Source organism: Podarcis tiliguerta (assembly GCF_965153285.1).
Source record: "Podarcis tiliguerta genome assembly, chromosome: 8".
In the NCBI taxonomy this organism is placed as follows: Eukaryota; Metazoa; Chordata; class Lepidosauria; order Squamata; family Lacertidae; genus Podarcis; species Podarcis tiliguerta.
This window is the reverse complement of record NC_139541.1, coordinates 65259833-65275639: the sequence shown is the minus strand read 5'-3', so window position 1 is coordinate 65275639 and position 15807 is coordinate 65259833. Positions and strand designations below refer to the sequence as shown.

The 15807-nt window shown below is 44.2% G+C and overlaps 1 protein-coding gene across 9 annotated transcripts in view; it reads right to left on the bottom strand.

Moving 5' to 3' along the window:
- The window catches only part of PTPRU (protein tyrosine phosphatase receptor type U), a 366315-nt gene that overhangs the window by 32385 nt on the left and 318123 nt on the right, over positions 1-15807 (bottom strand). For 6 of the 9 annotated variants that reach the window (XM_083454725.1, XM_083454717.1, XM_083454720.1 and 3 more), the window contains 4 exons: positions 15060-15214; positions 8303-8438; positions 6812-6961; positions 5606-5779 (listed from right to left, as the gene is read on the bottom strand). In XM_083454725.1, coding sequence (XP_083310851.1) covers positions 5606-5779; positions 6812-6961; positions 8303-8438; positions 15060-15214 — 615 coding nt within the window. Of the gene's footprint in view, positions 1-5605; positions 5783-6811; positions 6962-8302; positions 8439-15059; positions 15215-15807 lie in introns of all 9 variants that reach the window. The other 3 variants (XM_083454719.1, XM_083454722.1, XM_083454724.1) reach the window with 1 other exon arrangement.

The window sequence follows — 15807 nt, the reverse complement described above, 5'->3', positions numbered from 1 at the left end:
GTGAGCCACTGCCAAGCAGTGTAGGCAATACTAAGCTAGATGGACCAATGGTCAGACTCAACACAAGACAGCTACCTGTGCACCCAGGATCAAATTAGCCCATCTCATCTTCCCTCCAGTTGGAAGGGAAGGTGTTGCTCTCACACCTGACTTTTCAGTGATGCCCTGGTTTCTTCCTTTGGGCACAGTTCAAATTTCACAGCAAAATCAAATCTGGTCCATTTGGTCTTGGGCCAATGCCCTCCTCCAATGTCCCTGTCCCACCATCACTTATTGGTTTGCAATAATCACAGTTTACTGTTGCACATGAACTGAAGAAACTATGGTTTACCACAAACCAGTTTCCCTCCTATTCAGAAAAGGCAAACTCAATTCAAAGCATGGTTTCTAGCAGGGCCAATCAAGACATTTTGCTGCCTGACGAAAAAGGCCAAGATGGCACTTCCATTCCATTCCTTATAGAGAAGATGACTGTCCTGGCTATTGAATCTTACTTCAACTCTGGTAATGAAATTCTGTCCTCCACCACACTTCAGGCCCCAAGTTAGTTTAAGGGGCCCAGGTCAGACCATATTCTACTTTGTCCTCCAAACAAGGGCAATGGCCTGAGGACTTAGAATAAACAGCCAGAGAAATCCTACTTCTGCTCCACAAGACTCTTTTGGAAGCAAATGCATATTTGCAGGGATCTTAGCTTACCAGAATGCACTATAGATATCACAATCCAGGAAGTGAGGAAACTGAAGTGTGTGGAAGAAGGAAGAGAAACCTGGCACTAGCACCTATGATCCTCAGCAGTTGCTGACTCTGAGTCCATCTATCCACCTGCCCTCTATATTCCTGACTTCCTAAGTAGCAGTGGCATGCTGTTGGCAAGCCGCCATTTTAATCTGCCAACAATACCATTGGGCAATGGCAAAGACTGCAGCACTGGCACTGTGGGTGCCCTTCTGAGGATGGAGCAAATGAGCCTGAGGTACAGACCTAAGAACCCTGAAGCCACAGTTTGACTGGAACTTTTGTTCCAGGCCTAGGCCTAGATTTACGACGGTGCCCAGTTAAAAGTGGCCATGAATCAAATGGTCAACTCCCTGTTGTGCCCAAGTTATTTACAAAAATGCCATAGGGCACACAAGTAAAAGAAAGGGTTGATTTGAAAGGCGGCCCCTGATGATTCTGGAAAGTGAATAAGGATATAGCACATCATGATCTAATCAAATCCTTCGTGCTTTGATGGCAAGAGACAAACCTACAGAGGAAGCCCTTTACCCTTGATTATTCCATTTCCTTGGAAGTTTTACGTCACTGTCAGCTTTCAGAACGCTCTCCCCACCACCACCAAACTGACCTCTCTGGCTAATTGAAACAGGTCACTGATTAATTTGCCCATCTACTTTTATTTTCCCTTTTACCTGAAAACCAGCATTGTGAATTTTACTCGTTTGCATAAAGTGCCGCAGCTGGCCATATCATATGGATAAAAGGATTGTGAAAAAATGTGCTCATTCTAGACGGGCTCCATTGTGTGGGAAGATGTGATCTGAAAGCCTGAACAGGCATGTTTTTATCTCATGAGCAGGCCTGCCAAAAGCACAGGTTCAAACAAAGTCGGCCCTACCATTAGGTAGAGCGAGGCAGTCACCTCAGGCAGTAGATACTGATGGGCTGGATATGGTGATGAGACATTCCAAGGACAGAGCTGTGGGTGCCGTGCAGTCTGTCTAGCACTCCACAGCCTGCTTCCTTGAGTCATGGTGGAAGAAAATATCCCATCGCTAATGTCAAAGAAAGAATCGTTACAGTATTCCACTTAATGTCTGGAATGGGGTGGGTCACAGACAGCAAGGTGTCTTGGGCCAGCCCTGAGTCCACAAGTGGCTTTTAGTGTTTTGGAGTCTTGGCTTAGCTATGCTATTATAAGCCTGAAGGAAATCTGGGGGAACCCAGCAGCTTAGAGGGGAAATAGGAGCTGGGGCAATGACAGGGAGGTGATTGACAGCAGAAAACTGGGGAAAGGCTTCAATCCATAATGCATGGATTGTTTCAGATCAGGGCCCCTCAATCTGTGGCTCTTTCTTCAAAACAAAAGTGGTTAGTTTAAACACTTTTTATTATTTTCAAAATTCTGTATAGTAAATATAAAGATAGTTCGAGGAACTGAGATATTAAGATACAGATACTGGTAACTAATTAAAAATTTCATATCTATCTGCCTATGCACACCTAGGTGGAATCTACACACACATAAAAAAACTCTTTGAAAATGCTGTTTTTAAAAAATGTTTTGAAAAATATATTGAATTTGCCATAGCTCACTGTTGCCATCTACTGTCACAATTGTATATTGCACTTTACAACACACTTAAACTTTTTTATTTGCAGCTGTATAGCTGAGTCCCTAAAAACCTTTTAAGTTGGTGTTATCAAATACTCAAAAAATCAATCCAACCACACACATGTACATTACTATAGTATCCCCAGGGAAAGAATATGGATCTATGGAGTCCTACAAGACAGCAGACTCCATCTTCCAATGAACTTACTATCTTTTTGTCTGCATTAAAAACTATATGAACAGTATGACATGTAGTCTGGCCCTGAGAGAGATCTATCTGGATTATCTTTTCCCCCATCAAGCTAAGACTTTCCTATTCAGAAAGGCCTTTACAGTGGATCCTCCGGATACGAATTAAATTCGTTCTGGGGGTCCATCCACAACCCGAAAGTTCCGTAGGTAGAGGCGCCGCTTCTGGCCATGCACGTGGCGCGATTGAGCACTTCTGGGCATGCACAAAGTGCACAGAGCACTTCTGCACATGCGCACGGGGCGAAACCTGGAAGTATACACTTCCAGGGTTGCCACGTTCGTAACCCAAAAGTTAAGTATCCAGAGGGTTACATAACTAGAGGGTCCACTGTATTTGAAAACTAGATGCAGATGATGTTGACAAATGGGCTGCTATCAAGGCAATTGGTATTTTAATGCTGGTCTTGAATGTGTTTCATTGGAGTTTATCAATTGTTTTCAACTAGTTTCTTTTTATTTCAAACGATGTTTTGGGGGGAAAATTCTGAGCCACCTTGAAACCCAACTTGGGAAAAGCAGGGATAGAGATACATGAATAATCAGGACCTGAGAGCACAGAACATACACAGGGAGTCCACAGAGCTGGAAACCCTGGCTGACTGAAGTCCCTGACCTTGGGGGTTGCTAATGTACGTATATTATGGACTTCCTGTTAGGCATATGGAAATTGGGGGTGAAGCCAGTGGAGTACAGCCAAACCATGGGCAGACTGAGCTGGCATGATTCCCATGCCCACTTGTTTAACCTATGCTATCTGTCCATTTCTAATTCTCTCATTTCCCCACTTTTCAAGTTCTAAGTTCACTTAGTTTCTCCACATTTCCTCATCAGTTTGTGATTTTTATTTTTTTTAAAAAAAGAGTCTGTGTGAAAATTCATATGCATTTTTAATGTGAATATATCCTAAAAGGCAGAGGCTTGTGCGAAATTTTGCCCAACATGCACATTTCTGCAAGCAATTTTCTGCACCCAGAATGCATGTTCATGTGCTCATACAAATGCACACTTTCCCCTAATCTATGTTTTTTCTCTCTCACAAAACAGCATTGCAAAATTCATAGATGTGTGAATTTCAAAGGATAACGGATCTTCTCTTTTGCACGTTACTCCTGGAAGCACAGTTATGGAGATGGGAATTAAAATGTGGACCAACACCACTCCCCCCCCCCCATCCCGACATCTGTGTGGTGGGAGCGAATGAAAAGCTTATCTGCTCCCTCTGCCTTGCTACCACTTAAGTCTCGGTTTTGCGGCATGCTCCTGAGACGGGAGCGCAGTGGCAGTGTTCAGCTTGGATGCTCCTGACTCCCTCTTCTCCCTGCTCTTTGTTAGACATATTTACAATAACACGGCGTGTCAGTTCAGCCCGTGCACTCGCAAAGGAACTTCTATGCATAATGGATTTTATTTCCCCTGGCTTGGAAAGAAAAAGGGACCGCGGGGGAGGAGAGAAGAGAGAGGTAGAATTGTTCAAGGAGTGGTTGCTGAATTTACATCACTGTCTTCTCTTGGAGACAGAGAGACTAGAATGTGCTTTGTGTCTCTTTTTAAAGAACAGGTGAAAAGACAAAGTGAGCCAAAAGAACTGAAACTGAAAAATCAAATCACACAGCACAGAAATGTCTAGGAAGAGCAGAGAAGATCATAGGCAGCTGCCCATTACCAGACTATCCATCCATCTAAGCAAGTGTTGTCAATTCTGACTGACAGAAGCTCTTGTGAGAAATAAAGGTCTACCTGATCCTGTTAACTGGAGAAGATGGCAGAGACTGAACCTGGGTCATTTCATATGCAAAGCTACAGCCCCTCTCTGATCAGTGCTCCAAAAGTAGAAGAAAATACGGTGTCCCAGCCATTTAAGTGACCAGTTTTTAATGTCTTTGTACCGGCTTCTGTTATATTCTCAGACAGATGGAGCCATCAGCAAGTTCTTCCTAATGTTTAGCCAAAACTCTCTAAAGTGCATAGCCTCATATCAAGCCTGACCACTGTTCCATCTAGCTCAGCATTGTCTACAGTGACAGGCACTGATGCTAAGAGTATCTTTCAGCTCTATCAGGAGATGCCGAGGATTGTAGCTGAGAACTTGTGCGTGCAAAGCACTTGCTCTGCCACTGAGTTATACCCCTTTTGATTAGAGGATGTTTGATTCCAAATCAATCTACAGGCTGTTAAGGAGCGTATATCCTTCCTGGGAAATACGGGTGCATGCTGAATAGGTTTCAGTTCACAACAAGAAAAAACAGTATATTAGACACTAAATTATAATCATAGTGAGTTATTATGGGAGGCATTGTTGGAGGAGCTCCAAACCACATTTGAAAAAAAGAGAGAGAGAGCAGGAAGCAGCTACTCATCTGGAAAAGCTCCTAGCTCAAAATAAATTCTAGAATTTTTCCAGTCCCCTGAAATTTGCAGGGGACAGTTTTCACTCCATCGCAGCTGCCATTTTGAATGAAATACTTTCATTTCATCTCTGCTGTAAATACGTTGTTATGTTATGTTGTTGTTTGTTATGTTGTTGTTTGTTATGTTATGTTATGTTATGTTGTTATGTTTTATGTTATGTTATGTTGTGTTATTCTATTATAATACCACCCTTCATCCAAAGATCTCAGAGCAGTTCACAATATAAAAATACAGGATAAAAGCACAAATAAATAGTTAGAACAGAAACAAAACAAAACAATACCCCCTCCCAAACACAATTCAAAGCACAAAATATGAATCAACCAAAGGCCGATTAAAATATAACTCATTTAATTATAGCCTGGATGAGACAACAACTGTGCATTTTCTGAAAGTATATCTAGACCTTTATCTAGTTGCTTACTTATAAAACTTTGCATTTTGAACTTTCTTTTCAGTCTTTGAAAGGCAGGTCCTGATTCCACGTTCCCATTCAATGGCTTTGGAGCCTGAATGTGGCAGCTTGAACCTTATCAGGTGCAGGATAGAGAGGGGCTTGGCCTCCTCCATTTCCACTCCCCACCCATAACACCCCGGCAATGCACTTACATCAGTTAAGGCCGCGTTGATGTAGTTGTTGCTGTCTCCGTCCATGGAGATCAAGAAGGGGAGGCACCGGTCTGGAGGCAGCACGTCCATACTGCGATTCTTCTCCCGGTTGCGCGGCAGAAGGGCGATGCTGCACTCCTCCACATCCAGGTGGGGTGTTACAGAATTCAGAGTCTGCTGGACACAAGGAAACCAGGTCAGGCAGCATTTCATAATCTTAGAGTCAGGAGAAATTTAACAGGCACAATAAATAGGCACCCTTCTTTTATATCAGGAGTGGGGAACATTGTTTAGCCCCAGGGCTGCATTCCCTTCTTGTCAACATTCTGGGGGGCTCACGTGACAATGGTGGGCAGGAATAGAGGCAAAAGTGGGTGGAGCAATGAATGCAAATTCTACCTTTGTACTTTTGGCTAAATTTAAACACACCCACACCCACCCACACCCCTCTCCATCCTCCATCCAGCCTCCCAAAAACAGAATTGTCATTTTTCTCTTTTTCCTTCCTAAACTCCTACACCTTCAGGTAAAGGTAAAGGACCCCTGGACATTTAACTCCAGTCAAAGGCAACTATGGGGTTGCGGTGCTCATCTTGCTTTTCAGGCCGAGGGAGCCGGCATTTGTCCACAGACAGCTTTTCGAGTCATGTGGCCTGAATACATAACATGACTAAACTGCTTCTGGCATGACAGAACACCTTTACAGAAACCAGAGCATACGGAAAAGTTGTTTACCTTCCCGCCACAGCGGTACCTATTTATCTACTTGCACTAGCATGCTTTCGAAATGCTAGGCTGGCAGGAGCTACGCCTACACCTTCAACAACTGCATGGCAAGCAGAAATTCAAGAAGTGAAAGCTTTTGTCTGATCCTGGCACCTCCACTCTGGGAAAAGCTTTGAACATTTGCTAGTAACATGGTTCTGTGTCCTTGCCTGGAAATAAGGTGACAACCTCAACTAAAGACTCTTACTCTCAGGGTGGTGGGTTCAAGGCCCAGTTTGAGCAAAGGATTCCTACACTTCAGGGGGTTGGACTAGAAGACCCCAACGGTCTCTTCCAGCTCTGTGTTCCTGGTTATCACAAAAGATGCATGCCTAGGCTATACTGGGCTCTTGCTTTTGGCAATCCTGGGTCCAAAGGCATAATGTGCGCTTGAAGAAAGTCTCTTTGGTTCAAAGAAGCCTTCAGCTTTCATGGACTCACCTGGAACTCCTCCCGCAGCTGTGACGAGTTGCTCTGAGGATCTATCCTGACCATCTCTTTGTATGTGGGCCTGAATTCACTGACAGGGATACTGGTCTCTCCACACAGGCAGGCTTCCAAGATGGCATCGTGGATGAAGACATATTGCTCCTTCAGGAGAAGGGAATGAAAGTTTAAATGGTTATTGATTTATGCAATTGAAATAATTCACCAGATTCTTCTGAGGTCCAAGGCCTCAGCCAAATCAGGAATATTAGGAGGGTGTTAAGCATCAGATGAGTCAAGTGCAGACAGGCATGGACTGTGACTGGTTGGCTTGGATGGCCAGGAGCAATCTGTGGCTGTCAGGGCATCGGATAGAAATGAGAGGCAGGCATTGGGCAGGAAAACCCTGTGAATACCCTGACCACTGGCTGCATTTTCCCAGGAGAAGGTGGGAGTCCACCACCTGGTGCTCCTTCATGTCTGAGGCCCATCCCTGAAGCAGCACCATAGCATTGATGCTTTTCAAGCAGCTTTACTACATTTTGCAAATGAGCACTATGTACAGATTTGGTGTGGTGCAGGATACCCATTTTCAAAAGCAGCTTCTAGGAGAAGCCTTGAAGAATTGACTATGGGAGGAAAATGCAACATCTCCTTCTCCTCCCAGGAGTCAAGCTTTGGGGGGGGGGGACATACCTAAATCTTAGCCCCTCCCCCTTGCACTAATTCAGACCCAGATCCAGGGTGGGGTAGGTGGTGTCCCTGACTGGGTTCAGGGCCATGGATCAGGGCCATAGAGTGGATGTAAGATGGACAGTGCACAGCGCTTATATTTATATGCTACTACACCACGATATTTTTGGAGGTGTCTGAAAGCATCCTTAAAGCTGGACTGAACTCCAACAAATAGGGCTGGGTCCCTTTCATTTGCTAAACTATAGTTTTGCCATTTTGCCTGAAGCGGCACACTGTAGGTAATGTTAGCTTTGGTTTGTTTGAAACAAGGGAACTTGAGGCCTAAGGATTTTCATGTCACACTAAACCAGTGGTAGCCGATGTGCTGCCCTCCCATCAGCCCCAGCATGACTAGTGGTCATGGATGATGGGAGTTGTAGTCCAACAACATCTGGAGGAAGCCATGTTGGCTATAACTAGGTTATAGTTGGTTAAACTACAACTTAGTGTGACGCCGGAACATGGACAGGATGTTATAGCATGTTATAGCAGTGAATTGTTGGGACGCAGGTTATGACAGGTCTTGAAGAGTGATAATAATTTGGGATCCCCAGTAGGAGAACATGGGAATTACACAGCAAAAGAAAGAAGAGGATCCAATCTTACCGGTGCCTTAGCAGAACAGGAAGTTGGTGCAAGGCAGATGAAAACCAGGAGATTGTCATTTTATGAATCCATGGGGTGCTGCTTTGCATTCTAAACATGCTGTTACAATAACCCATAGTCCATCCCTGTCTCCACTGGGACCATACCCCCATGTCCAAATCTCACCTCGGTCTGGATCATGTTGATTCTCCGTGAGCATAGTGTCTTCACGCAGTTGTAAATGTCTACAACACCCTCACACTCAGCCATATCCAGCATCACGTCCAAGACGATGTAACAGCCTGTCCTCCCTGTGCCGGCACTGCAGAGGGTTGTGGATGTGGGAGGAGAGGATGGTAGACTCTTAAATGCCTAAGCATAACACAGCTTTCTCCAACCTGGTACCTTCTCTTCCTGTTTTTCTGAACTCCCATCAACCCCACCCAGCCTGGCCAATGGTCAAGGATGATGGAGGTCACCATGTTGGTTGCAGAGTGTGGGCAATGTGACTTGGCGGTGTGAAAGAATAGTAAGTTTGAGTATGTTGGTTTAGAGATGTGGTTCCTAAACTTTTTCAGGCTTCCCACCCTTGGTTCCATAACTTCTTCCCCAGTGCCCGCTACCAAAGCCTATAAAGAGCATTACTCACAAAAGACAGATATTCAAAACAGGAAAGAAAGATATTCAAAACAACATTCAAAACAGGAACAATGGATTTCACATTTATTCAAAATCCAATTAAAACTATTTAGTTTAATTAATTCAACAAAATTGATAAACTTGATCCAGTGACACCAGCTTTTCACTATCTGATAGCCATTTACAACGCCAGCACCCCACCCCACCCCTGACAATTCCTCCAACCGTTTTGGGAACCACTGATTTATAGTGTTAATGTGTTCCATGTGTGTTGATCATGTTAAAGGTATACTTGAGTGAGACTGACTGGGATGTATTTTTTAGCTGCATTTAGAATAAGTTTTGTTTATTGCTATATAAGGGGTTGGGAATTCAGTTGGATTGGTCTGTTTGATTGTACAATTGATGTAGCATATTGAGGAGTGGAAAGAGTGAGCTGATTTTTATTTTACCTGATTGTCAATCATGTCATTTAAAAATGTGGAATTCATACTTCTTAGCTGATTTTCATTTGTAATATTCTATTTCCTGAGGATATATTGTTTAGCTGTCTGCTGTGTTTCACTATCTGGAATTTTCCTTGTAATTTTGCAGCTGATTTTTCTGTGTAATGTTTATTTTTATGCTAAAGAGGATGCTCCATTTAGTTGTTGACTGTGCCTTCCAGAATGTGGAAATTTGCTGGTCTTTTTTTGTACTTTTTATTTCTGATGTGTTAATCTATGCTGTAAACTTGCTGAAATGTAAGTGGCAAATAAATTGCCCAAGCAAATAACAGGGAAGGTGAGCAGCTCAGTGGTAGAGTATGCAGAAAGTCCCACACCCAGTTCCCAACATCTTCTGGTAGGGGTGGGATAAGATTCCCAATCTGAAACCCTGGAGACTTGCTGCCAGTCAATGTAGACTCAGGCTTCCTCAACCTCGGCCTTCCAGATGTTTTGAGACTACAATTCCCATCATCCCTGACCACTGGTCCTGCTAGATAGGGATCATGGGAGTTGTAGGCCAAAAGCATCTGGAGGGCCGAGGTTGAGGCAGCCTGATGGACCAATGTGTTTGGCTCAGTATGAGGCATCTTCCTCTGTTCCTAATATACCATGTTGGGAAAGGCTGGCCTAACTTCTTCCATATGTTCCTTCACTGCTCCAATGAATTAGAATGCTAAAGGCAAATATGAATTCTTGATGGCTGTCTCCCCGTGATCGAAGTCTTTGGAAACTCAACCAAGTCCAAGCCTGAGCACATCTTTTATTGAAAGACCCATTTGCTACAGCAAGCTTTGGGGAGTCAAGGCTAACCACCTGAAAAGTGGGTTTCTTAAAATGTGATGTTATTATATTTTAATGTTGTGGGTCTTGTTTTGTTTTTAATCAATACCTACTTTTCTTTAAACAACAGTGAAGAATGTGCCAGACAAATAGAATTTATCCAAGCTTTCCAACCCTTCTTTGTAGCTTTTTTATGGTTTTTGAGAGAGAGTAGGGCTGAGATCCAGTGTGGTGTGGTGGTTAGAGTGTTGAATAGTACAGGAGACAACTAGGTTTCAGTCCTCAGCCCATTTTAATTCATGGGTCACAAGTTGGCTTTAATGCATGAGAGTGGGGTCTGTTATTAGTTGTGTTTTCATCTTGATCATTTGCCAACCACAATTCTATGTAGCCTGGGGTTTCTGAAATGCAGGGCAAATGTCAGGTTCACATGAAGTGCTAAATTAGTTAAACCATATGTTAATGGTACCCACAGCTAAACCAGGTTGGTGTTAGCTGCACAAGACTCCCCCATCCCACTCTCCTCCTCCAAAGGGAGACTGGGGGGCATTTGGTTCCATTTTCAACTAACCACAGTTTAGCATTGTCTCTCAGCTAGGATCTATCATTAACTATTGCTATTATTATCTATATTATCTATAAATGGGACGCGGGTGGCACTGTGGGTAAAAGCCTCAGTGCCTAGGGCTTGCCGATCGAAAGGTCAGCGGTTCGAATCCCCGCAGCGGGGTGCGCTCCCGTTGTTCGGTCCCAACTCCTGCCAACCTAGCAGTTCAAAAGCACTCTCGGGTGCAAGTAGATAAATAGGGACCGCTTACTAGCGGGAAGGTAAACAGCGTTTCCGTGTGCGGCTCTGGCTCGCCAGAGCAGCGATGTCACGCTGGCCACGTGACCCGGAAGTGTCTCCGGACAGCGCTGGCCCCCGGTCTCTTTAGTGAGATGGGCGCACAACCCTAGAGTCTGTCAAGACTGGCCCGTACGGGCAGGGGTACCTTTACCTTTACCTTTATTATTATCTAGATGTGATATGTCCATTAAGCACTAGCTGAAGATGGTTGATCAAGACAAACTGTGTGCCTCCTCCTCGAGAGGCCCGGAGGGTGGCAACACGAGAACAGGCCTTCTCTGCAGTGGCTCCCTGTCTATGGAATCCTCTCCCCAGGTAAGTTTGCCTGGCGCCTTCATTATACACTTTTAGGCGCCAGGCAAAAACGTTCCTTTTTAACCAGGCCTTTGGCTGATTTGATTGACATCCTTTTAGAATGTGGATTTTTTTGGGGGGTGTTATTGGGTTACTGCTTTTGGTATGATTTTATATGTTGTGGTTTTGTTGTGAACCGCCCTGAGATCTCCGGGTATAGGGCAATGTATAAGTTTAATAATAATAATAATAAACAATAAACCTAACCAAATCCCTTCTTCACAGCTGCACCAGAGGAAGAGAGAGGAAGGGAAAGCACACAAGGACATAATGTTCAACTATGGTTTAGCACTATGCGTGAACACAGCCAACATCTCATTCATCGATATATTCCTGCAACGGCAGCCAGAAGGTTTCTGCCAAGGTCCCTTCCCAGACCTGCTTTAGACAAAACCAGCTCACTCACACACATGCCGAGAGAAGCAGATTCATGACAGATTGTTGTTCCTTAGGGAAAGCTTGCCTGTAGCACAGAGCTGACCCCACAGATCCCCTCCTGAACAAAGATCCACCCATCCAAGCCCCAGCAAAATTCCAAATGCCGCAAAGGGAAGCCGCTTCTCCTTTCCATTGGACCTTCTTAGTACATATACTAATTTCTGGGGCAGATGAATCACTTGCTGTGATTATCAATGATTAGGGTGGGGAAACTAATTATACTGGTTGTCCCTGATGAATGAATACTGATGAAGCAATCGACGAGAGAGAGAGGGAGAAAAGTGGTGATGAGGAGAAATTCCCCAGCTTTCATTCATCAGTCTTTTCTTGTTTATCTAGCACAGAAAGAGCACAGAATGCAGAAGTTATAAAGAACAGCGAGGAACAGCGCTGCTGCTGTGTTCTGTGCTAGCATGGGGCTGCTTTGCAAGCAAAAGAAGAAGAAGAGCAGGTGTAAGACCAGGAGTGAAACATTCATGGTCTTCCAGCGTCTCAGCAGAATAGCCAATGTAGCCATGCAGGCCATGTAACTGTGAGGATGGCAGTGTGGTCTAGCAGTTAGAGTAGAGCCACATTAGGACCTGGAAGACTGGGGTTTGAATCCCCCACTTAGCCATGAAGCTCGTTGGGTGTGATTTTGGGCCAGTCACTGTGTGATTTGGGGCCAGGTACCATGCGATGAGAAAGACCTCAATCTGAGATACTGGGAAGCCAATGCCAGTCCAAAACATGCAATATTGAGCTAGCGGACAAATAGTAGACCAGCTCCCTATGTAATAATAATAATAATATTTATACTCTGCCTATCTGGTTGGGTTTCCCCAGCCACTCTTGGCAGCTTACAGAATATATAAAATATAATAAAACATCAGACATTAAAAACTTCCCAATACAGAGCTTCAGATGTCTTCTATAAGTTGTATAGTTCTTTATCTCCTTGACACCTGAAGGGAGGATGTTCCACAGTGAGGGCACCACTACCGAGAAGGGCTCTACCTGGTTCCCTGAAACTTCACTTCTTGCAGTGAGGGAAGCAGCAGAAGACCATCAGTGGAAGACCTCGGTGTCTGGGCTAACCTTTGATAATGGTTACTGGGACATTAAGCTCCAAAGCCCAAGCCATAAAGCACTGGTTTCTTTACCTGCCTCAGCTGTCTCCACCACCACTCCCAGCAATAAAGCCAATTTTGTATTTCACTGATCTTTAAAGTATGATACAGAAACTGGATGATGTGATCTAAGCAAAGGACTCTATATCAAAACTCCCACAATTATCCATAGAATCACACAGCTGGGCATTCTTTTAATTGTGATGACTTTTGTCTTGGAAGCAGTGAAATGTCATCATTTTCTGTGATATCTCCTTACTACTAATTTGCAGATAGTGCCCCAATTCTTCGCTGACTTTTTTCAACCATGAGCTGAGGACCCTATTCATCATAAGGATCATTATTCTCTCCTCATGCTCTCATTATTGAACATAATGTATATTTTTACAAGTTATATTACAAAAGGCTCTATGTGTGTTAGGCAAAAACTAATGGTTCCTCCTAATAGTCTTGATCAGGGACGTTGGGGAATTCCAACAAAAAACAGCAACGGATGAGGAAAATGCTTATTCCTTCCATGTCCAGAGCAAAAATCAATCCAGTGAATACGATCAGTACTTGCTGTTGTTGCTTTCAGTCCACAAACAATACAGAATTGATTATGGCTTCCCATCCCATTGTGTTTCCTTTAAATTGAAATGAATTGGGTGGATTAACATAATGGCAATACAGTGGTACCTCTGGTTAAGAACTTAATTCGTTCTGGAGATCCATTCTTAACTTGAAACTGTTCTTAACCTGAAGCACCACTTTAGCTAATGGGGCCTCCCACTGCCACCGTGCCACTGCTGCGCAATTTATATTCTCATCCTGAAACAAAGTTCTTAACCCGAGGTACTATTTCTGGGTTAACGGAGTCTGTAACCTGAAGCATCTGTAACCTGAAACATCTGTAACCTGAAGCATCTGTAACCTGAGGTACCACTGTATAGTTCATGCAATTTATGCGATTAAGTATGTAAAATGACTTAAGGCATGAAAATTTGCCACAGTGGACATCGATATGAACAATGTGGTTTAGGGCAGAAGATGAACCACCAGAGGAAGAATCATAGAATTATAGAATCATAGAGTTGGAAGAGACCACAAGGGCCATCGAGTCCAACCCCCTGCCAAGCAGGAAACACCATCAGAGCACTCCTGACATATGGTTGTCAAGCCTCTGCTTAAAGACCTCCAAAGAAGGAGACTCCACCACACTCCTTGGCAGCAAATTCCACTGTCGAACAGCTCTTACTGTCAGGAAGTTCTTCCTAATGTTTAGGTGGAATCTTCTTTCTTGTAGTTTGGATACATTGCTCCATGTCCGCTTCTCTGGAGCAGCAGAAAACAACCTTTCTCCCTCCTCTATGTGACATCCTTTTATATATTTGAACATGGCTATCATATCACCCCCTTAACCTCCTCTTCTCCAGGCTAAACATGCCCAGCTCCCTTAGCCGTTCCTCATAAGGCATCGTTTCCAGGCCTTTGACCATTTTGGTTGCCCTCCTCTGGACACGTTCCAGTTTGTCAGTGTCCTTCTTGAACTGTGGTGCCCAGAATTGGACACAGTACTCCAGGTGAGGTCTGACGAGAGCAGAATACAGTGGCACTATTACTTCCCTTGATCTAGATGCTATACTCCTATTGACGCAGCCCAGAATTGCATTGGCTTTTTTAGCTGCCGCGTCACACTGTTGGCTCATGTCAAGTTTGTGGTCAACCAAGACTCCTAGATCCTTTTCACATGTACTGCTCTCAAGCCAGGTGTCACCCATCTTGTATTTGTGCCTCTCATTTTTTTTGCCCAAGTGCAATACTTTACATTTCTCCCTGTTAAAATTCATCTTGTTTGTTTTGGCCCAGTTCTCTAATCTGTCAAGGTCACTTTGAAGTGTGATCCTGTCCTCTGGGGTGTTAGCCACCCCTCCCAGTTTGGTGTCATCTGCAAATCTGATCAGGATGCCCTTGAGTCCATCCTCCAAGTCGTTGATAAAGATGTTGAATAAGACCGGGCCCAAGACAGAACCCTGTGGCACCCCACTAGTCACTCTTCTCCAGGATGAAGAGGAACCATTGATGAGCACCCTTTGGGTCCGGTCAGTCAGCCAGTTACAAATCCACTGAGTGGTAGCATAGTCAAGACCGCATTTTACCAGCTTCTTTACAAGAATATCATGGGGCACCTTGTCAAATGCCTTGCTGAAATCAAGGTAGCAAAGGACTTGCTGAAATCAAGGTAGAGAAAGAGTCTTGCGTGTGATATGGAGAATGATGCCTTCTTGCATCCCTAGTCTTGAACTTACCTGCAATGAATAACGATGGGTCCTGCATCAGGAGGCGTGGAGGCCTTCACTCTGCGGATGAATGCCAGGAGCCCGGTAGCATGGTAAGGCACCCCATGTTCTGGCCATGATGTGAAGTGGAACTGCTTTACTTCATGCCTCGCTGAGTAGCCCCTCTGTAAGGAGGAGGTGAGGACAGGGAGAGAGAAAGAATGGTTAGCCCTACAGATGTTTCCAGGGCCGGATTTAGGTTTGATGAGGCCCTAAGCTACCGAAGGTCATGGGGCCCTTTATACGTCCAGCTGTCCTTTGTCAACAACAAATTGTCGCTGTTTTTTTGTGTTGAATATATGGCAATTTATGCAACCAGTCCATGTACAATGTAGGCACCCTATATATAGAAATGAGCAAACCAGTGATATTTTAGGGAGCAAGCCAGCAGGCGGGGCCCATTACTTACATCATAGGAGCCTACACAACACAAAACACTGCTGCTGTATGTAGGTTTTGTTTTATTTTATTTTTATCTTATATTTTGGAAATGTACATCCACAGTTTTTTTCCTTTGATTTTTTTGGGGGGCCCCAAGAGAGTGGGGCCCTAAGCTATAGCTTGTTTAGCTTATATGTAAATCGGGCACTGGATGTTTCCCTAGGAAGGTGGAGGTTAGCATTAAAGGTGCTTCCAAAATTCTCATCATCCCAATTCCTTTGCTGCATTCTGGAGTCCCCAACTGCCTGGCCTTGTTTTTAAAAGTGCTATCAATGCA